This window comes from Haliotis rubra, unplaced genomic scaffold (assembly GCF_003918875.1).
Source record: "Haliotis rubra isolate DU_JTF1 unplaced genomic scaffold, ASM391887v1 Scf356, whole genome shotgun sequence".
Taxonomy (NCBI): domain Eukaryota; kingdom Metazoa; phylum Mollusca; class Gastropoda; order Lepetellida; family Haliotidae; genus Haliotis; species Haliotis rubra.
Genome location: NW_025767031.1, coordinates 423,580 through 447,515, shown reverse-complemented (window position 1 = coordinate 447,515; position 23,936 = coordinate 423,580). Strand labels below are relative to the sequence as shown.

The 23,936-nt window shown below is 37.5% G+C and overlaps 1 protein-coding gene and 1 long non-coding RNA gene across 3 annotated transcripts in view; one reads left to right on the top strand and one right to left on the bottom strand.

Moving 5' to 3' along the window:
- LOC124285245 (PR domain zinc finger protein 1-like) overlaps window positions 1-22,120 on the top strand; it is a 57,397-nt gene extending 35,277 nt beyond the window's left edge. Inside the window, exons 4-5 of the mRNA XM_046721445.1 lie at window positions 1,151-1,406; window positions 19,415-22,120. Of these exons, the coding sequence (XP_046577401.1) occupies window positions 1,151-1,406; window positions 19,415-21,117 (1,959 nt within the window). The 3' untranslated portion in view covers window positions 21,118-22,120. The remainder of the gene's footprint in view (window positions 1-1,150; window positions 1,407-19,414) is intronic.
- The window catches only part of LOC124285247, a 35,917-nt gene extending 13,107 nt beyond the window's left edge, over window positions 1-22,810 (bottom strand). For both annotated transcript variants that reach the window (XR_006900770.1, XR_006900769.1), the window contains exons 1-2: window positions 22,724-22,810; window positions 19,398-19,540 (exon numbers count right to left, since the gene is read on the bottom strand). This is a non-coding gene — a long non-coding RNA (uncharacterized LOC124285247). The remainder of the gene's footprint in view (window positions 1-19,397; window positions 19,541-22,723) is intronic.
- Between the last annotated feature and the right edge of the window lie 1,126 nt (window positions 22,811-23,936).

Below are 23,936 nucleotides of genomic sequence, written 5' to 3'. Positions count from 1 at the left end.
ATGCTCTTTGAATACCTGACCAAGACATAGGCTTCTGGGAGGGCAGGCCTCACTGTTTTGTACTTTGTCAGTCATGAGTAAAGACATATGTATCCTGTAATCACAGGAATCCAGCCATGCAAGGATGTTGGCCAGTCATCAAGAAAACAAATTCCCAAGCATTTGAATGTTGTCATTTAATTCTCACTTTTCAAATAGTACCAAATAGTCTCTCTAGCCCAGAGCTTGTCACATGCTCATTCAACCAACCTTCTCTTTTGGGGTATTATAATGATGGGCCAGCAGTACCTGAACACTTCTGCAAATGTCTTGAAAAACAAACCTACAGGAAATCAAACTGATAAACTAAATACAAACAATTCCTCTGAGTGGGCAAAGGTTATTTAATAATGATAAATTTCTCATTGAAATCATAAAACATCTATGTGGTATTGTTGGTAAGAACACAAAGTTAACAGGCAAATTTCTGATGCTGGTCATTTTTTGTGACCCTTGGTGTGTCCCTTACAACCATAGAAAGAAATACTGCTTGCAGCTTCATGGAACATGTCACAGTCGGAGTTGTCCCCCTTGACTGTTAGACGCAAAACTCATAGAATCAGATGCCAAGGCATTGCCATTTGAGTTAAATCACACTCATGTTTATATCATACATAATAACATTTGGTAGAATCGATGTTATTAGTGGTGATTCAACCTATATGTTCAATGTATTTTACAATAATCAATCTTGTTTTAACCTGTGTGTTCAACCATGTTCTTAAGTAGTCTTGTAATGCCTGCTATGGCTCAGTAAACATTGTATCTGAAATGGTCAGAATGGGAATATAAATGTCCCTTCTTTTCATGACGTTAAAATTTGTTTAATTTAGTGAGCTACAGTGCCATGGTGCTATTTTCTGTTTGTTTTTGAAGTATAAGGATACACTCAACATATAGGTCTTTTTTCAAAGGAACTGAAAGGATGTTGTTTTTCTTTCAGTATTACATCATCAAACTCTCATATAATGTTTGATCACAACTCATATTAAATGTTTTATAGAAACAGTTTAAATATCCAATAAAGGACATTGTGAGTGTCCAGTGATAATACATACTTTGAATTATGTTCAATATCTTGTGGGATCAGTATGCATTACTTCTTCCACAGGTTTTTCAACACAATGAAGTGAAGCAGTTTGTGGTGACATCTGACCCTGTGTTTAGCAACTGGATGCACTATGTCCAGCAAACAATACCTGAGACTGCTGGACAGCACAACTCTCTGGCTTGCCAACTGGACAGTAACATTTACTTCTACACTGTCAAGTCAATCCCAGCAAACTCAGAAATTGTTGTCACCTACAGTCGTGAGTATGCAGAGAGGATAACTACACCACCAGTTAAAGATGACATGGTGTCATGGAGTAAGTGAATCTTTACTTTCACTGCTTGTTAGGACCAACCATTTGAAATTCTCATCTAGTCTTTTAAGGGATAGCATATTAATTCATGAATATGCAGCATATTCAAAAACATATTTTATTGGAATATTGCCATTAGAAATACAACAAATTCCTTTATTTCTATGGTATTGCAAGGTAGGACTATTTTCTGTAGTATCGCTTGAAGTACCTTCAGCTATATATTTCTTTACATATAACTGAAAAGTACATTAAAAAGATTCCTGTGCTTGGACAGTTGCTAATAACCTGTGACATGCCCCTGTATTGCATCCCATGAATAATGTACTTCAAAGTATTCATTTAAATGTGAATGGAGTTAATTTCTGACAAATGTTTTGAACAGTGGAGGAAACTTGTTGATTACATTTCTTAAAGAACAAATAAGCTTTGGGTTTTTTTGTACTCTTTTCACTATTACATATGAAAGATTTGTGGTTAGTCTTATGCGGAACACCAAATTCATTCTTAAAAAACTTGTGGTTAATTAATACCGAGCGATTAAAAGTTGCCAAAAAGTCGCCTGCTTCACTCTCGCCCGCCAACGAAACCACAGACAGGTTACGTAACTCTGTCGCCAGAGCACTGCAGTGACGTCATATGAGGAACGATTTTCAGTTAGTTGTATGTAAAGTGTGTAGCAAGCTCGTCATTTTGATGATTTCTCGACATCAACGAAGACATGCCGAATTGTTGCGATGTCGTCAATTGTTCCTAGGGGTCGGGCGATGGTGTCACCATGCACAAATTTCCGCAGTTCGTGCTGAATGGGTTATGTTTGTGAGTGCGAAGTGAGCGTTGTGGAAACCTGAAATGATATCTTACTTGGATTCAGATCGCTTTACGGAAGTTAAAGAATCAAAACTACTTACTAGTTGTAGTAAAATATGTATATGATTGATGACCATAAAGATTTTCCATAAGACAACTTGTAACATAACGATTTCTTGTGGTCGAAGTAACAATAATACTGTAAGTAGTATGATATTGACACCCACCTCGCTTCCAAGAGAGAAATCGTTATGTTATGAGCTATGTCAGGCAAAATCCTATTGGCCATCAATCAAATACATATTTTACTTCCAGTAGAAAGTAGTTTTGATTTTGTAACTCGGTGAAAACAAACCTAAATAGCATTTATCCTCAGACTGGTGGATGTTCGCGACAGGGCGCCGCCATTTTTGAAAATTGAAAAGTCACGGGCTAAAGTCTGTTAGAATTGATGAGATTATGGTATATTTTCAAGTTAGAAAATCAAAACTACTTTCTACTTGTAGTTAAATATGTATTTGAATCATGACCAAAAGGATTTTGCATGACACAACTTGTAACATAACTATTGCTTCCATGGAAGCGAGGTGGGGTGGAAGTGACAATACTGTGCGATAAATTTCTTGCTACATTCACATGGTTAACGTCCACTCACCAGTATGTAGATACTAGTCAATGTACGTCTTCATATTTGGTCTTATAATCCTAATTAGTTTATTTTCATACTTGTATGCATTTTGAAACTAAATAAAAAGCAGACGATCTGCTGATACTTAACAGGACTGTAATATCTAGACATTTTATAGTTTGCCAATGTGAATCATAATTCGCACACACACCCTAGTGTATGTTGTCTGTCTCATTACACTTCACAGAGAAAACAATGATTCTGTTGAATGCTACAACAAATGAATAAAAACAAAATGCAAATATTAAAATTAAAACGGATTAAAGTCATAGGAACAATGTCAGGCTATTACCTTGTTCGAGGAATGTATCCATCAATATCCACAAAAATGAGTGATATGCCGTTTATCTGCAGCTGTTCCAAGTGATGTGTCTTTTAACAGTCTAATATACGAAAAAGTGATATATCGTTTCAGGTATTTCACATTGGCGTATAGTCTCACTGGTCACACAAGATAGCACACCTGGCATCCAATTGCATAATGTCCACCATTCTTTAAAAAAAAGTAATTTAGTCAGCCAATAATGAGCAATCAATTAATGTATCGCCGGTTAATCCTTTGAAGGAAGGACGTTGTTTTTACGCAGACACAGACACGACAGAGTGTATTCAGTATAGATTAGTAAATCTACATACATAAACACTACCTTTTGACAAATCCCTGTGTAAGATAAAAGTAATTAATCAATCAGCGTGTTATCGGTTAATCCTTTGATCGATGTTTATAATGTTGAGTATTTACTCCAGACACAAGAAATGCCAAATAGAAACCTTTGTTGGGTAATCTAAGTGGTGTTACCACTAATTATACCTGTTCTAAATTTATTAACTGACCATCAAGTGAATGATGACAAGAACATGTGTAGGTTTATACCACCTAACACGGGTTGCAACAAGGGAGTATTAATTGCTGTATTGCATGCAACTTTAATTGCATGTGAAAACTTATGGGCGGACACCGAACAGGACTTCATTGTTGCATAAGAAATGCATATAAGCATTGTGTGCTAAAACTGTAAGTACCTATTTACCTAGTAAGTAAATTTTCAGATTCTTCTAGCAATGGCAAAGTAGGGTTGTTTAGTTTACGGATTCAAATGAATCAAATTTCAATGTTTAATATCAAACGTAATAGATGTCATATTTTTACATGACATGATTAAATATCGAGGTAAAAAACGGCATCCACCCTTCTTAATGTCGCACTGTTTAGGTTGCAGAAATTAACCGTAACCGTGATGAGCGAGGCTGATCATCGTTTTCGCTATCACTAGCGTCTGGCTCGAACAAATAAGGCCTAGCGACACCAAGCAATTTTGACAGAATCGTCTATGAAAACAAGTTGTCACTCGGAAACTAGGCAAAGCAGGAGACAAAAGTAAATGACAGTAGATTGTGAGAACATATAGCTTTCATTTTTCACAACAGTTGTCACGATTTCAGGTTTATACAAACCTGTAAACAAGATAATTTACCCCCTAAAATGTACATGAATTCTGCATCGGCCCTCATAGCTATTCCTCATATGACGTCATAGAGCCGGCGCCGCTCGTATTGGTTGAAATTTCGTTCGCGGGTGAGCTTTGTGCACCATTGTCAAAAAGGTCGATTTAAGTTAATTAAAGATCGAAATGAGTATTTTTAATGACAGGGTTTCATTTATAACGATGCCAATTAGTGATTTATGTATTTGTACCCCCCTAAAATATATGTGATCTTTAGGCAGAAATGTCTGGATGCAGATGGTCTCTCTATAATGGCCCCATTTTGTATTTCATTGGTTATTGAAGGACAACTTAGGAAAGAGTCTGAAGTTACAAGAAGCTAATCAGAATTTTATTTACAAGAATGGAATGACATGGGGAGGCCACAGAGAGTCGGTTCAACCCTCTGGGCTGAGGGATAGAGTTGACCTGTGTTGGGAGAGTCTAAACCCTACTGACTAACATTTGGATTTCCTAACTATTTATCTAGAATTGAAACAATAAACAGATTACCATTCATGAATAATACAGAATGGGATGTGTCCTACAATAACCAATGAAATACAGAATGGGGAGCATCCTACAATAACCATTGAAATACAGAATAGGGTGTGTCCTACAATAACCAATGAAATACAGAATGGGGAGCATCCTACAATAACCAATGAAATACAGAATGGGGAGCATCCTACAATAACCAATGAAATACAGAATGGGGAGCATCCTACAATAACCAATGAAATACAGAATGGAGAGCATCCTACAATAACCAATGAAATACAGAATGGGGAGCGACTTACAATAACCATTCAAATACAGAATGGGGAGTGTCCTACAATAACCAATGAAATACAGAATGGGGAGCATCCTACAATAACCATTGAAATACAGAATGGGGAGCATCCTACAATAACCATTGAAATACAGAATGGGGAGTGTCCTACAATCACCAATGAAATACAGAATGGGGAGCATCCTACAATAACCATTGAAATACAGAATGGGGAGCATCCTACAATAACCATTGAAATACAGAATGGGGAGCGACCTACAATAACAAATGAAATACAGAATGGGGAGCATCCTACAATAACCAATGAAATACAGAATGGGGAGTGTCCTACAATAACCAATGAAATACAGAATGGGGAGCATCCTACAATAACCAATGAAATTCAGAATGGGGAGCATCCTACAATCACCAATGAAATACAGAATGGGGAGTGTCCTACAATTACCAATGAAATACAGAATGGGGAGTGTCCTACAATAACCAATGAAATACAGAATGGGCAGCATCCTACAATAACCAATGAAATACAGAATGGGGAGCATCCTACAATAACCAATTGAATACAGAATGGGGTGTGTCCTACAATAACCAATGAAATTCAGAATGGGGAGCATCCTACAATAACCAATGAAATACAGAATGGGGAGCATCCTACAATAACCATTGAAATACAGAATGGGGAGCATCCTACAATAACCAGTGATATACAGAATGGGGAGCATCCTACAATAACAAATGAAATACAGAATGGGGAGTGTCCTACAATAACCAATGAAATACAGAATGGGGAGCGTCCTACAATCACCAATGAAATACAGAATGGGGAGCATCCTACAATCACCAATGAAATACAGAATGGGGAGTGTCCTACAATTACCAATGAAATACAGAATGGGGAGTGTCCTACAATAACCAATGAAATACAGAATGGGCAGCATCCTACAATAACCAATGAAATACAGAATGGGGAGCATCCTACAATAACCAATTGAATACAGAATGGGGTGTGTCCTACAATAACCAATGAAATTCAGAATGGGGAGCATCCTACAATAACCAATGAAATACAGAATGGGGAGCATCCTACAATAACCATTGAAATACAGAATGGGGAGCATCCTACAATAACCAGTGATATACAGAATGGGGAGCATCCTACAATAACAAATGAAATACAGAATGGGGAGTGTCCTACAATAACCAATGAAATACAGAATGGGGAGCGTCCTACAATCACCAATGAAATACAGAATGGGGAGCATCCTACAATAACCAATGAAATACAGAATGGGGAGCGACCTACAATAACCAATGAAATACAGAATGGGGAGCATCCTACAATAACCAATGAAATTCAGAATGGGGAGTGTCCTACAATAACCAATATAATACAGAATGGGGAGCGACCTACAATCACCATTGAAATACAGAATGGGGAGCGTCCTACAATAACCAATGAAATACAGAATGGGGAGCGTCCTACAATCACCAATGAAATACAGAATGGGGAGCATCCTACAATAACCAATGAAATACAGAATGGGGAGCGACCTACAATAACCATTGAAATACAGAATGGGGAGCATCCTACAATAACCAATGAAATTCAGAATGGGGAGCATCCTACAATCACCAATGAAATACAGAATGGGGAGCGACCTACAATAACCATTGAAATACAGAATGGGGAGCGTCCTACAATAACCAGTGAAATTCAGAATGGGGAGTGTCCTACAATAACCAATATAATACAGAATGGGGAGCATCCTACAATAACCATTGAAATACAGAATGGGGAGCGTCCTACAATAACCAATGAAATACAGAATGGGGAGCATCCTACAATAACCAATGAAATACAGAATGGGGAGCATCCTACAATAACCAATGAAATACAGAATGGGGAGTGTCCTACAATCACCAATGAAATACAGAATGGGGAGCATCCTACAATAACCAATGAAATACAGAATGGGGAGTGTCCTACAATCACCAATGAAATACAGAATGGGGAGCATCCTACAATAACCAATGAAATTCAGAATGGGGTTTGTCCTACAATAACCAATGAAATACAGAATGGGGAGCATCCTACAATACCCATTGAAATACAGAACGGGGAGCATCCTACAATAACCAATGAAATTCAGAATGGGGTTTGTCCTACAATAACCAATGAAATACAGAATGGGGAGCATCCTACAATAACCCATGAAATACAGAATGGGGAGCATCCTACAATAACCAATGAAATACAGAATGGGGAGCGACCTACAATAACCATTGAAATACAGAATGGGGAGTGTCCTACAATAACCAATGAAATACAGAATGGGGAGAGTCCTACAATAACCAATGAAATACAGAATGGGGAGCGACCTACAATAACCATTGAAATACAGAATGGGGAGCGACCTACAATAACCAATGATATACAGAATGGGGAGCGTCCTACAATAACCAATGAAATACAGAATGGGGAGTGTCCTACAATAACCAATGAAATACAGAATGGGGAGCATCCTACAATAACCAATGAAATTCAGAATGGGGAGCATCCTACAATAACCAATGAAATACAGAATGGGGAGTGTCCTACAATAACCAATGAAATACAGAATGGAGAGCGTCCTACAATAACCATTGAAATACAGAATGGGGAGCATCCAACAATAACCAATGAAATACAGAATGGGGAGTGTCCTACAATAACCAATGAAATTCAGAATGGGGAGCATCCTACAATAACCAATGAAATTCAGAATGGGGAGCATCCTACAATAACCAATGAAATACAGAATGGGGAGTGTCCTACAATAACCAATGAAATACAGAATGGGGAGCGTCCTACAATAACCATTGAAATACAGAATGGGGAGCATCCAACAATAACCAATGAAATACAGAATGGGGAGCATCCTACAATAACCAATTAAATACAGAATGGGGAGTGTCCTACAATCACCAGTGAAATACAGAATGGGGAGCATCCTACAATAACCAATGAAATACAGAATGGGGAGTGTCCTACAATCACCAATGAAATACAGAATGGGGAGCATCCTACAATAACCATTGAAATACAGAATGGGGAGCATCCTACAATAACCAATGAAATACAGAATGGGGAGCGACCTACAATACCCATTGAAATACAGAATGGGGAGCGACCTACAATAACCAATGATATACAGAACGGGGAGCGTCCTACAATAACCAATGAAATACAGAATGGGGAGTGTCCTACAATAACCAATGAAATACAGAATGGGGAGCATCCTACAATAACCAATGAAATTCAGAATGGGGAGCATCCTACAATAACCAATGAACTAGAGAATGGGGAGTGTCCTACAATAACCAATGAAATACAGAATGGGGAGCGTCCTACAATAACCATTGAAATACAGAATGGGGAGCATCCAACAATAACCAATGAAATCACCAGACAGAGGGGAGTGCTGATCCTAATTCAACTGACACGAATCTTGTTGACACATTTACTGGATGCTTGGATGCTTACTCTGGGCTAGATCTTAAGGAGCCTACATGTGAAATTGTGTAGTCGTAACTTATACCTTTTTCAATATGTCTGTGAGATGAGTTTTTATTACTTTTGGCTGGAGTCTTTCTCTTAGATATTACATATGTTGATGAAACTAATATTCTATATTTATATTTTCCTAATATCTGTATCATAATATATCGCTTGTACTGGTAATAATTAATAATGATTTTCGTATGAATAATTATTCAATGATATCTCGATCTCTATGGTTGCCAGCACTGAGGTCAGTGAAAGTCAGTCAAAATACCGTGCAGCTTTCAAACTGTCAGGTTCTTCCTATAAACTAATGGAGTTATATATAAAAGATTGCTTTGATTAAAAATATTACGTCATGATGCACTAGCTATAGTCTTGGGTGTAAATGCATGTATTAGAAAATACAGCATATATAACATTAATTTTGCTAATAAACAAATTAGAGTGAGTGAGTGAGGTTGGTTTTACGCCCCTTTTAGCAATATTCCAGCAATATCAAGGCGGGGGCACCAGAAATTGGCTTCAGTCAAAATACCGTGCAGCTTTCAAACTGTGTCAAGTTTCTTCCTATAAACCAATGGAGTTATATAAAAAGATTGCTTTGATTAAAAATATTACGTCATGATGCACTAGCTATAGTCTTAGGTGTAAATGCATGTATTAGAAAATACAGCATATATAACATTAATTTTGCTAATAAACAAATTAGAGTGAGTGTGTGAGGTTGGTTTTACGTCGCTTTTAGCAATATTCCAGCAATATCAAGGCGGGGGCACCAGAAATTGGCTTCACACATTGTGCCCATATGGGGAATCGAACCCGGATCTTCAGCGTGATGAACGAACACTTAGCCACTAGGCTACCCACCCCCCCCTAAACAAATTAGAATGTTTGACTAGTTTTTGTGATCTAAATTTGCTCATAAGTAAATTATTCTAAAAATTTGAAGCAAATATTTTGAATGAAAAAATTGTTAAATTTCTTTCAAAAACTTTTGCAAATCAACATACCAACTTTACAAAATAATCATAATCATGATAATCAAAATATGGACTATGCTAACATTTACTTAAATGATCCCACAGCAATTTGTTTCTATTGCTAAAATTACTAAAAATAATGACAAACATGTTTCAATTTATCAAATTAATATTTTTTGAGTGCGGAACAAATGACTACAAACTTATTCTATCCCTTTCAAAGATCCCATCACCAAGAATGTTAAATGGTTGGTCCCTTAAACAGTCAAACTTTGGACAGATTTAGATGTTAATGATTAGGGCAAACATGGCCCTGCTGAAAAATGTTGATATTTTGTTCATGATCAGCCGTGTTGTAGTGATGTAGTTGAGCTGTGCTCGTTTGCTGCCAGAAGTGGTTGTAAAAATTTATTTACTTATAAAACTTAAATGTATTCTCTTTAGACATCTAAATGTTAAGAGACCACAGCAATATTTTTTGTGGTTATGGAGATACCAAAATAGACAATTCTGTGAATACTATGTAAATCTGCATTGCACATGAGAGTAGAACACCACAAACAAAGTTTAGGTGTAATGATGCAGCACAAGCCCCACCACTTCTTTTTTCATTGAATAGGGATCCACAAATCTTTATGAAGAGAATTTATAGTTGCTAATCAAATGCACATTTGTATGGAGAATCCCTAACACAGTTATAAATGAGTCCATCAATGGTATAAGGTACCATGAATCCAGTCCTTACCCATCACTTTCTTAGAATCCTGAGTCAGATTTCAAGATGAGGATCAATCCACCTTTCAGTGATTACCAGATTACCCAGAGTCAGTTAAGTTTGCAGATACTGATGGACTTAGACCTAAACTTTGGAGTCAAATCAAGATTACCACCCGTACATGTTACTCATTACTCACACACCACTGTTTGATCAACTGACATACAGCTGTATAAAAACATATTGTGCTGAGAGTAATCTTGTAGATAATGTGTTGCTTATTTGATTGGGTGTTAGTAGCACCATGCAACAAGGTATACAGTATATTTAAACAGCAGCTGGAAGTGTTCAAGAAACACAATGTTTACAGCAACACAATATGTCAGCATCTGAAAACTCACCAAGATAACATATTTAATCCTTCATTTGGTGAACTTGGCTAAACTAAGTTGAAACTTATTAGGGGACATCAATATATGGATGAAATGAGGTCTAATTGGTAGTGGTTGAAAATAATTAAAAACATTTGTAAAACTTAGCCAGTAAAACATGTGTTTGCATCCATATATCTGCTGAGAAAGTAATGAGATTCAAATCAACTTATTTTGAGTTTGGACAAGATTTTGTTATCAAAGGTGCTCAAGAATAATACCCAGATTTGTTGTATGATTTGTGCAGAATGGAAGCTGTTTATGCCATTGAAACTGTTAGCTCTTAAAGGGACATAACATTGACTGAAGCAATGTTTGTAAACAGCAGCCAATAGTCCCTGCGCTTACTCAGCTCTGATCACCTTTTCGACACATGACATTTCTGCTCCAGTGACTGTACTCTGGGATTAGGTCTATAGAGAATACTACACAAGGTCTCATTACATACAAATTATACGAAACGAGTGTCTTTCCTATGGAAACCATAGGAAGGTCACTCGTTTCGTATAATTCGTATGTTTTGAGACCGAGTGTGGTATTTTATTTATTACTCACCTCTTACATGCATTACACTGACAAAATAGCGTATTTTTGTTATTGTTATGGTTTCAAACCGAAACCGGTTTCATAAAGAGGTTGCCGAAGAATTTTGTTCTGTAGTCACTTTTGCATGACGTCACACTGTATTGACGTCACTAAGCCATTGTCGTCTGTCCCCTTGGTAACCGACGTCACGATGCATGTCAGTTGTCATCGCATCGTACAGCCTCCTACAGTAAACTACTCTGTAGCACCCCTTTTCTTGGTTTGTTGTTGCTTCACTCGGCTAACATCACTGGTGGAAACATTGCGTTTATGTTTTTCGACAGATATATTGTCTCAGTTCGACTCACAATTAAACAGCGATACGGCAACGTTCGCAATGTTTACATTCCCACAATGCATATAAGTTGTAGAATGAATGAATTCACGTGTTTGTTATGAATGAACAAGTAGTTCCGTCACAATGTGACCTAACTGAGAGGTCATTGGGTATCCAATCAAATCGTTAGAATCTCAGGTCAAGTCATTATGACACAGGTCAACGCGATACGACACTCGTGTGATGTACGAGATTAGTATGCAACTACCCATACATTGACCATGTGGGTAATAAATCATGTGACCAGACTTTCTTCTTGTTTGTAAACAACTGGACATATTCTGAAATACGAGCAAACTGGCATAATGCAAGCTTTTTGGTCCCTTCTCCATACAATTTACATAATTATATGGATGTACTATATGCGACAGTGAGATACATGACAATATAGCTTTACACTGTCATCTGTTTAGCTAAGTGTGGAGATCTAAAATACATCAGATGAACAACACAGGAATCAACTCTGTAAGGTGTGATGCTGTCACAGGTATACAGGTATATGGCTTGAAATGACCAAGGTCTTATATATTGTCATTTGTGTTTTGTACCTCATCTCACTGAAAGAATGAAGCCAGTTTACATGCCATAGGCATAGCACTTTTGACTTCGATGTGGGCATGATTTAGACATGAACTATATGAACTTAAAGTGTGCTATCATTGTTTCATGCATGAAACTCAGAACCATTAAGGTACTGTCCCTCAAAACTAACCTATTCTGAACTAAACTGATTGAGAGGCATTCTAGAAGTTGTAAGTAATAGGAATGAAAAGTCTTTATGGATGACCAACTTCTTATTGTACAATAGCGATGTTTCCGTATAGATACTCATACCATTTTCAAGCTATGTGTCTTTACTGGGACACACAGTCACAGTACTTTGTCCAAGTTTTACTGCGCATTGCTGTCCCCGCAACTAAAGTACTGTCGGAAATAGAAAAAAACCTGTTTTTTTGGCTGTTACTCTGTATCCCTAAAATTTACACAGTTGCAAATAGCATATGTCGAAATAACCCACATCGGCCTAGCTAGGTGTTCAGTGGGATGAGTAATAGGATATCCAGAAAAGCATGTTTACACGTAAAATCGGGCAAAACTTAGAAAAAATATGAATAGCTGCTTAAAACAATAGATCAGACTTTAGATGACAGTTAGGTCGCTCGGCCAGGTATGATGACAGACCGTCGACACACCGAGCATGAAATGCTCGTGCTGCCTACAGGCACAAGGGGTTATCTCAAAGATATTCTATGCGTTTTCTTGTGTGTTAAATGTCTCAAATATTGATTAACATCTTACGTGTCTTTTTTTCATTAAGTTTATGTTGAGATATGTAAAACATTATGATACCCATAGAAAGGCTTAAATCAGCCATTGTATTAAATGTCTCAAAATATATAGGTAGTATGGCCACCCGAAGACAGTCGACAGGACTGGATATTATTTGTAAATTGTTACTTGCCCAGTTTCATTCCCCTAAAGGATACTCTTATCTTAGCTGATATCTCTATCCCCCAACCCCAATCATCGTCTGCGACACCCGACCTGGTTTTGCTTTTGATACCACCCCCCATGTCTGTTTGTTTTTATAGTGGTAGTGAGACTCCATGGTAGCTACATCCTTACGAGGTTCACAAGTAAAAATCTTAGTTTGTACATCAGCTATCATTTCTGATGAAGCTAAGTCTAATTTCAAAATGGGCATTTAATAAGTGTCCTTTGTAATACAATATCATCGCACACTAATTTGCATAAAGCCAAGGTCTGTTCCAAATAAGTCGACTTAGAAAAAAACAACACATTGCTCGTTTCTGCACTAATCTCTCCTCAGTAAAGTCCGTTTTTAACGTTTCCTACCTCCCTACCACAGAGACTGTAGTTAGGCCAAACTAAATTTAACAGATATTTCACACTTTCACATATTAACTACATAAATTGTAGATATAAATGTGAAAAAACAGGTTTTTTTCTATTTCCGACAGTTCTTTAGGTGTTCATGTGGCCACCATCTGGTCATTTGCCAACGGATTTGTGGGTTTTTTAAGTGCACAGGGCTGTGTACTGTTCGCTAGGGGTTGTGACAACACTGAAAGAGTCTGCACACAAAGTTGACTCCATGGTTTTGACACCCAGTCACAGGTTGGCTTGATCCCGGCTCCTCGAGCTCGCTGGATAACTAGCCTGGCGCCTTAGACAGCTCACCCACCATGCCCCATATTTTACACAATATTTCTTTGTGACCTTGTGTATGACCATCCTGCAAGCCTTGAATTCATATCCTTTGCTGCTCAGCAGTTTAAACATTACATCTTGGATTTCTGAGGAAACAACAGGTGGAACTTCAAAGCTCACGAGGAATCAAGAAACAGACTCTGAACATCCTTTCCAGAGCATAAATCATAAAACATTCAATATTTCTTCTTAGAATTTTGTATACACACTACTAGATGCACTGATTTGGTGTCCTCTTGCTAACCTGGGGTAATGTTCTGATAGTGCAGGATTCCTATGTTATCATTCACAGGCTTGTCAGTGTCAGGATTTGGTAGTGATATAGCTGAAGCATTGCTTGGCATGACGTTATACAACAAACATAGACATTAAAAAAAGAGGAGTGGGAATGAATTATTTAGCCCTCTTATTTTATAGAAATTTTCCTTTTTTGCACAATTGGAGATAAATCATGAATTGACATATAATGTGAGTTTATGTCCTGGAATTCATTTGTCCTCATTCATTTGTCCTCTCTGTCAAACTACAAGGCCTCAGGAGATGAAACTTGCAATGAAAGATCTCAGTTGCTTTGTCTCACAACAGAACTCACTGAATTCTAATCCAATGTTATACATTATGCCAAGTGCACTGAAATTTGGTATAACAATATTTAGAAGTGGGGAGTAATGTATATGTTCAAAGTTATTGCTTTGTTATGAATTTTTATCTTGATTCAACATTCTCAGTAAACTATTTCATGCAATAATGAATCATGTGACCTTATGGACAACAAAAGTGCAACCCAAGTGAAAATGAGCCAGACAAATCAATGTATGGGCAAAATGGGAAAACCATGTGGTCAACTCACCATTTTTCCACCAAATTGTCTCCATAGATAGGGCCAAAAGTAATTCTTTGTGAATGGATACCATGAAAATCGAACAACTTCCAAAAGATATAGTTCCAGTAACATTAGGAAGACTGTTGCAGTTGTTGCTTTTGTTGTGAAAAGGCTCCAGCAGCCCCAAAGTGTCCATGGATGCCATCACAGTAAATGCAAGGGACCCATAGCAATTCATGTCATGGACGACTACTTTTAAGATTCATTACACTGTGACCCCTAGTAACCCTTTGCAGTGGAAAGACCTTCTCTATGCTCTTAAATATACTTCTGACAAATGAAAGGAGAAATAGTCATTTGAATGCAGTTTTTGTTGCAACATCTGACATATAAACACGGTTCTGTTACTTTTGTCCTGAGTGTATTTCAAACCCTGTAGGGTAGAAGCAACATACTCTGTAATCAAGGTATTATTATAACTTAGTTGAAAAATATATGAGTCGGCACATATATATCGTAAAATGTTAGAATGGCATTTTTTCGAGAATAAAAGACAATGCAAAAACAAATAAAACTGGAACAAAAAATGCAAACAGTGCCCCTATTTTTCTTCAAATCACTGTAGATGTTTATACCACACTAAGGTTAAAGTGTCTTCATTATAATATGGGCGGCGGGGTAGCCTAGTGGTTGAAGCGTTGGCTCGTCACGCCGAAGACCCGGGTTCGATTCCCCACATGGGCACAATGTGTTAAGCCCATTTCTGGTGTCCCCCGCCGTGATATTGCTGGAATATTGCTAAAAGCGGCGTAAAACTAAACTCAGTCAGTCAGTCATTATAATATTGTTGTCATGAACCAGGTGAGGTACAGAGCCTCTCATTAATACATGCCCTCTAAATGCTTGTGTTACTTGCAAACTTCCCAATTGGCTGACAAACTTTACACATGCTGCCATTGTGTTTGTTAAACCTTCAAATTTAGTATTGCCATAAGGGTTCAATGCCTTCATACATATCAAGGTCATCATCTACTTCATTACCTAATAAAAAGATATTTGATGTGACATCTCAAGACAAATTTACTGTGAGCGTCTGAAATAATTACTATGTCAATATATGGAAGGCCGTGGAAGGGAGTGTAAGGTCAAAATCACAATGATTTGTAATGTTTCTTTACCATTTTCACCAAATGCTTTTTCCTTCCACCCTTTCAAGTGTATGGATAGAGTGGTGTTGTGATCATCTATTACATGAGATGACAATATTATGAAAGCAGTAGCAGGTCAGGCTTATGTAGGCCCATTGCTCTCCACATAGAGGAGATACAAGTCAGCACTTTCACAAATCACCTGTGAAGATCCGGGTTAGAATTGGTCTTCAGTAACCCATGCCTGTCGTAAGAGGTGACTAATGGGACGGTATGGTCAGGCTCGTTGACATGGTTGACACATGTCATTGTATCCCAGTTGCATAGAGTGATATTCATGCTGTTGATCACTCTGTTGTCTGGTCCAGACTTGATTATTGACAGACCGTTGCCATGTAGCTGGAATATTGCTGAGTTCGGCATAAAACTAAACTCACTCACTCTTTCCAGGGATGATCTGCATCAGAATTGTCAATTTGTTCGGTGAGATTACAAGACTCTTCCTCATGATCTTCACGACACTGAACACATGAAACAAAATGATTGGGGTTCCACTGTGAGAGACTGGCATTTGTCATATGTGTCCACATAATGTGCATGTCTAATGCTTCATCAAATATCCCCGACACTGGAGTTAATGTCTGGTGCATGACACACCTATTGACAGCCACATTTTCCCTTTGGGGATAGATGGAAATCAATCTCCTTTGAAAACAATTGCAGGCAACATACAGATGCTATAAAGAGCTGTATATACCAGAATTAATGTAGGCCCATTGCTCTCCACATAAAGAAGATACAAGTCAGCACTTTCACAAATCACCTGTGAAGATCCGGGTTAGTATTGGTCTTCAGTAACCCATGCCTGTCGTAAGAGGTGACTAATGGGACAGTGTGGTTAGGCTCGCTGACATGGTTGACACATGTCATTGTATCCCAGTTGCATAGAGTGATATTCATGCTGTTGATCACTCGATTGTCTGGTCCAGACTTGATTATTCACAGACTGCTGCCATGTAGCTGCAATATTGCTGAGTGCAGCATAAAACAACAAACCAAACCAAATTGTTCACAAATAGGAGAAATACTTGCCTGAGAGTCAGTCTCTCTTGGGTCTGATGGTTTCCCATGTATGAATTATGAGTTGGGTCACTCCTATTTGGATCATTTGAAGGAAATATACAATCTCATGCCAGGTCTTTACAACCTTACAAGTTATCCTGCACAATCATTATTCAAGCAACAGAAAACCTGCAGAGATTCAAATCATCTAACACATTCAGAAGCCTGTCAATACAGTTTTATCTATGGATTCTTAGCTACTTCATATCATAATAATGCAAACTACAGGTTGAGGAGGAGGACGTCTCTTCTAATACACTGAAAATTTGATGCAGGATACTGGAATTTTCATAGTATATCAACAAGAAGGACTATAATTCCAAGAGAGGACAAAAATAGAGGCAGCCACTTTGGCTTTTGTTCATAACTGCATCCATGGAACTATCAACCTTTTACAATGACATCACCTGGAGACTATTACCAGTAACCAAAATACTGCAACAGTATGTTAACAAGAACTAACATTGGTCAACCACAGTAAACTTTGGTTATATCCTGGACAACACACATTGACCAGGGTCATCCAATTCTACAATTATGATTGAATAAAATCAGCCAATTTGAGTAATGCATATTCAGATTTGAACTAAACAAAGAGTTAGAAATGACAACTTGCAAACCACTGAACAGTAACATCTCTATGCACACTGGTGGAAGTCAACAATCAACATTTCACACAACTGTAATGTAAGGATGTGTGAACTAGGAAGTTTCTGTGTATGTTTAGCGTTACCAACCAAAGTTGCTCAAATCTAAACAATTGATAAGGTATATTTATTAAGTCCATCTCATGCTTAATAAATGTAATAATCCTCTTATAGGTTTACAATATCTAGGTGTCATATCTCAACAGTGCCCTTAACTCAGACATTAGAAAACTCATACATGGTCAATATAAGTACAAAGAAACAACTGTTTGACTGTGTGCAGATATAACACATATTTCCTATTATTGACACCATTTATGGATAACAACTTGTTTCATTACATGAATGTGACATTTGGTTCTTGGTCGACTATCGTGAAACAGAAAAAGTTGTTATCTATCATGTTTGCCAATGTTGTACTTCCGAACTTCTCAATTGCGTCTCAAAGAAGTCATATTTCTCATTTTCAAATGGCATTTACAAATTGTACATTCACATCAGCTTCAATTGAACCTAAGCCTATATAAATGCCATGTCCCATATTGTCACATTTTGTGCATCAGATTTGCAGCTGGTTACAATATACAGTGATTAACACCAAATAGTTGCACAAATATTCAACAGACAAAGTTTCAGCTATACTGGTAAATCTGAGTGAAATCTCTAAAGAACAGTGCATATGCCCACTAGAGATGTTCAGGAAGAGGTACCTGGGTTTTAGTGTATCTCTCCACTGAGTATTGACAGGATAGGATATTAGAGACAGTAATTATTAATACCGACAAAGCACATTGGAATTGGGGTCTATGCAGGTGAAACTGAAGCTAAAACCTTGTCAAACATTTAAGAAACTTAAATCAACTTGTACTTACTTTAACAAGTGTTAGTGCCTTGAGAATGCACAAGTGCATGGAAACAGGCACTTTATATATAACCATTTTTATATGGTTTACAGATTATGAATAGTATACAGCAGTGAGGGGTCATGTGTTCCTGGCATAGTCAGGCTGGTAAGGTATTTAGAGCAGCATCAATTATCGACATTATGTGTGTGTTGGTATCTTGCCCATAATGATGACAGATTGAGAAATATGTTGTGACAACCTGCAACGTGACAATAGCATGTTAGTATTGAGCATATTGCAAACATATTACATGTGTTTCATAAAGTGTATAAATTTTGGTTCAAAGAAAGCAATTGCAATATGTGTCTGCTCACAACCAAGTCTGAGTGACACTGATAAATCTGGTGTACCTTCCCTTGCAATGTGACCCCTTAAAAACACAGAATCCTTGCTTTCCTTGCATAGTATTGGTTACACATTTTGTGGGGATATCCTTATTTAACCTTTTCTCTTACATTCCTTCAGAGTGAATTTTCTCAAATTGCCAACACCATCTGAAAAAATACCCAATAGAACAATAAATCTGAAAATAAATATTCTTTACCATATTCTTCAAAATGAGGTGTTCCTTAAAATAAAGAAGCTGACATCCATAAATTCAAATGAATTTCGTGTCATTGCAGCAAATTTCTATGTTTGTAATATCTATGCTAAGTAGTCATTTTTGTTGACACTTTAAGCTTTAATGCATAATATTTAAGAACTATATTAGCTACAGGGATAATATGATATTAAAGTATTAATATTCACCTGTTTTGACATTCCAGAACGCCAGCTGCTTGAGAGACAAGTTCCTCATTCATCTTCCTCATTCCACCACTGTTTCTCTAATAGCCATGTGCTTAGTGATGATGAAGAAACATCCCACAGCAGGAAAGACATGGCTGCATCAGCTGAAACAGATCAGCACATCTTAGACTATAGTATGCACAAACGTGATGGTAGTCCTAGTAATGATTTTGGGAAACAGAATAATAGTCCACAAGAATCAATATTTGATGTGCAAGGAAAGAAATTTGGGATGGTAGACACAACATCACTGTCATCATCTATGAAAGACCCTGGTCCACCAGAAGCTCATCAAAGTACATCATCAAAATGTACTTTGAGTACACCAAAAAGAAAGAATGGTATTGAAAAACTGCTCATGAAAAAAATGATGGAAAGAAGACAAGAAGTTCATGAATCAGGTCCTAAAAGGGGATTTTGTATGGCTCATCCTCTGGCAGGACAGACAGTGTTTCAGTTTACTGGAAAACAGAAGTATGAATCAAAAGAACCATCAAAATATATGTCAAGTGAAAATGCAATACCTCCTCCCCTACCATTCAAGGTAAATCCATTCTTTCCAAACAGTATGATGATGGACAAGACCCTGGCAGCTTTCCAACCCTCAGTGAAACAGGGAGACCCTCATTACAAACTTTTTGGAAGTCCAAACAGATCAAATCTAGGTGCACCACTGTTTTATCCATCTTCTCCTCTTCCTGGAATGTTTCATCTGAATCAGTTGTATCCATTTCCAGCATATCCAGGGCTTCAATCTTGGCCTCTGTACCCCCCGACATTTCATCATACCTCCATCCCAAACACTGTCAGTAGTAACTTCCAAAAGCCAAGCACACAATCTTTAAATGAGCAAGTACTTAACCTAAGTAAGCCTAAATCTGACCAATTTGGGCTGAGGGGATATAGAACTCTCCCTTATCCCTTGAAGAAAAAGGATGGAAAGATGCACTATGAATGTAATGTTTGCTTTAAGACATTTGGTCAATTATCAAATCTTAAAGTTCATTTGAGAACCCACACAGGTGAGCGACCATTTGTGTGCCAAACATGTGGGAAGGGTTTCACTCAGCTTGCCCATCTTCAAAAACACCACTTGGTCCATACTGGGGAGAAGCCCCATGAATGTCACACGTGTGGCAAGAGGTTCAGCAGTACAAGCAATCTCAAGACTCACATGAGACTTCATAGTGGGGAAAAACCATTTCACTGCAAACACTGTCCAGCCAAGTTCACACAGTTTGTTCATCTCAAACTCCACAGAAGATTGCACACAAATGAAAGACCTTATGAGTGTCCACAGTGTAACAGAAAGTATATCAGTGCCAGTGGACTGAAAACACATTGGAAGACTGGTAGTTGTGTTCCTGCAGGTACAGTAGCTGATTACAACACTCTTGTTGATGCTACCTTCTCTTTCACAAAGGAAGTGGATATCAGCAAAGATTTTGTCTTTTCTCCTGTAAACAATATTGGAGATGGACAGGAAGACATAGAAGCTACCTACCATCAGCTGGGTATAGGGAATTGTAGCAGCAGTGAGGATGATTGGGAAGCAGGAAATGATATGGGGCAGCATACAGAGGTCGGAGACAATAAGGAATCAGCTCTGAAACAAGTTGATTGTGACAAGACACACAGTGCAGATGAGGAGGCCTCAAAAACTGACAATCCTAAAGTTTAAACATCAATACCACTGAAATAGCACTATTGTCGTCATGAAAGAGAGACTGATTACAACTACAACAATAAAGAACAGTTTTCTGATGTGACAAAAACTAGGATTAATTAGAGGAATCAGATTGTCATATGTTAAAATTATTTATCATACATGATAAAGATTGTAGGTTTTGACATGATATTGACAGAAAACAAATAGGATAAATACGTAAATGGTTACTCAGTGGGACAAACTTGCTTTCAACGTAACAGGGTTGTTAAAAATGGGAATAGAAATCAATGGATTATATATAAATGATGGACCAAGTTACTTCAAAGGTGTCAAATATTGATATTTCACACAAAAGTTCAAGGTTAGTAAGATAAAAAAATAGAAAAACAGCTCACCTGAATATTACGATACTATTTAATTACATTGGAAAGATCAGATGAGTTAAGAACAAGCAAATGAAACAGCAAATGTTTACACAACATACATTGTCGCAGTATGTTAATTAAATTACACATTTATATGTAATACTAGCTTTGAAGAAGGAAAACATTTTCCTATTGACTGACAGGACTCCATTGACAACCTCAACTATTCGTTGTTGTGCTTTGGGGTGCATATTAGTATTCAGTGCATTGACATTTCGCATAAAACATGGAGAATTGGATGACCAATCAGTAAGCATGACATTTATGATGTGACACATGACATTAACTGACCTTTAGTTTTTGTGCTGTCACATTGAATAAGGATGTTAAGATGTATGCAAATGTAATGTCTTTTAAAACCTGTGATATGAATTGTCAAGGAATGCCAGCTAAATGCCACAAGAACACTTTGCTTAAGAAATTTCTTGTGTTTAATATTACAAAGAGAGTATTAAGTAGCAGTGCTTTTATATCAAATGGATATTGATATCACTACTTTTCTGTAGGAGAATAATCATTTATTACAGGGATGGGCTTGGGTGGTGTGTCAGAGGTTGACATGTACAGAAAATAACAACGTTTCCTCCACATGTCATTGTACATATTATATCATGACCCTTCTTGAAGTGACAAATGCGATAGCATTTTAAATTGTATTACTATAAACTAGAAAGAGTGTAACATTACTCATGATCTTCCACTAAAGACTGTCATATTGTTTGGTGACCTCCCCATGATTCTTGCTGAGACCCCTGTATGATAACTGTCTCTTACCTACCCTTAAAGATACAAACCAGGCACAGAGAGAATGTCAGTCTGAAACATTTACCTGCAACCTTACGGATTACTCTGTCTCATACCTCCTCCTCAGTAAGGTAACTTACAATGGATAAGGATTTCCATCAACAACTACTCTGACCACATAGAACATGCAAAATCCTTATGCTGTGTCTTCATCACACAAGTGCTGTAAAATTACACCCTCAAAAGTTTTCTGTATGTTACACAAGACATAGTTATTGTGAGGCTATAGGGGGTAACTCACAAAAGTTAAGTGAATGATCATTGAATTGTTCATGCATCTACTGATCGGCTGATTTCCCATTCTCTTGTTTCCAGTATATATTTGTACTGGTGTGAAAAACCCAGACATGGCTCAAAGCAGATGGTGTCTATCATAATTCTACCTGTACCTGCTTGACCTTTCGCTGTGATAGTTAGATTTGTGAGCACGACACCAGTTTCACAGGTTCGAGATTGATCCCTCATTGAGCCCACATTCTGTGATATATGAAATATTTGGTTAGAAGCAGTGTTAAACCATAATCAACCCCACACATTGTTTAACTCGGATGTGATGTTTCTCAGTCAGAATAGTGTGAACGGGTTTTTTCCAGGGCCTTTGGTAACATGAATTTATATATATATATATATATATATTATATAAAAAGTGCCATATCCTCAGTATATGTTTTCATCATTTGCCTGCTTGTGGGTTTGTTTTGAAATAGCTTGTGAGTGATAATTATGTTCATTTACTTTGCTATCTCTTTTATATGTACTAAAAACTAAAAATAATGGAACTGATGGCATGAAAGTGAAGGTATAATGTTGATAAATGTCTGTAAAAACATTTTCAGATGAAAAGGTAAATACTAATGTGTCCACCATGTTAGTTAATACATGAACATCTAGATGGCATATTGGTTATGAACTTTCATGTGTTTGCTGCAAACTGAACATAGTCAAGAACTGTTCCCCTTGCATACTGCTGGCTGGGACATCGCCAACACTTTGATTAGTGCCTACCCATGGTGTAACACCATTGGTACACTGCCCATCCCTAGTATTGCCCTGCCTGCCCCAATCTATGCTGCCTGTGGTAAACTTTTAGGGTCACACCCTTCGCAGGCCGATTCCCTTTCACGAGGACTACATAGAGCTGGGTTAGCATGATTCATATTCAAATTCTCTACTGATAATAGAGCACACTTAATTTGCTTAGTGCAATGTAATGTGGTGAGAGGATATCACGCCTGGTTGTGTCACTGCCAGGTCTCTTCCTCCGTATGTGGAAAGATTACACCTCTTGATTTGCCACACACTTGGGCAACTTCCCATGGTGACATCCCCCAACCCTCCACCCAGCTGGCCTCTGTTGTACCCAGAAATGGTCACTTTGTATGTTCATTAAGATACTGTCTTGGAGGCATGTTTAGAGTTCCTCAGTTATTTAGCTGCGAATTCTTCCATGGGTCTCACCAATTTGCTAACCAACTGAACTTCTTTCAAATCATTAGTTCCCTTACTTTTTGTCAGTAGTATATTTCATTCATGTCATACTGATAGAAGTGCAGTGGTTTGCCTGTTTTAAATATAATAAACCAGTAAATGAACATCTTTGTT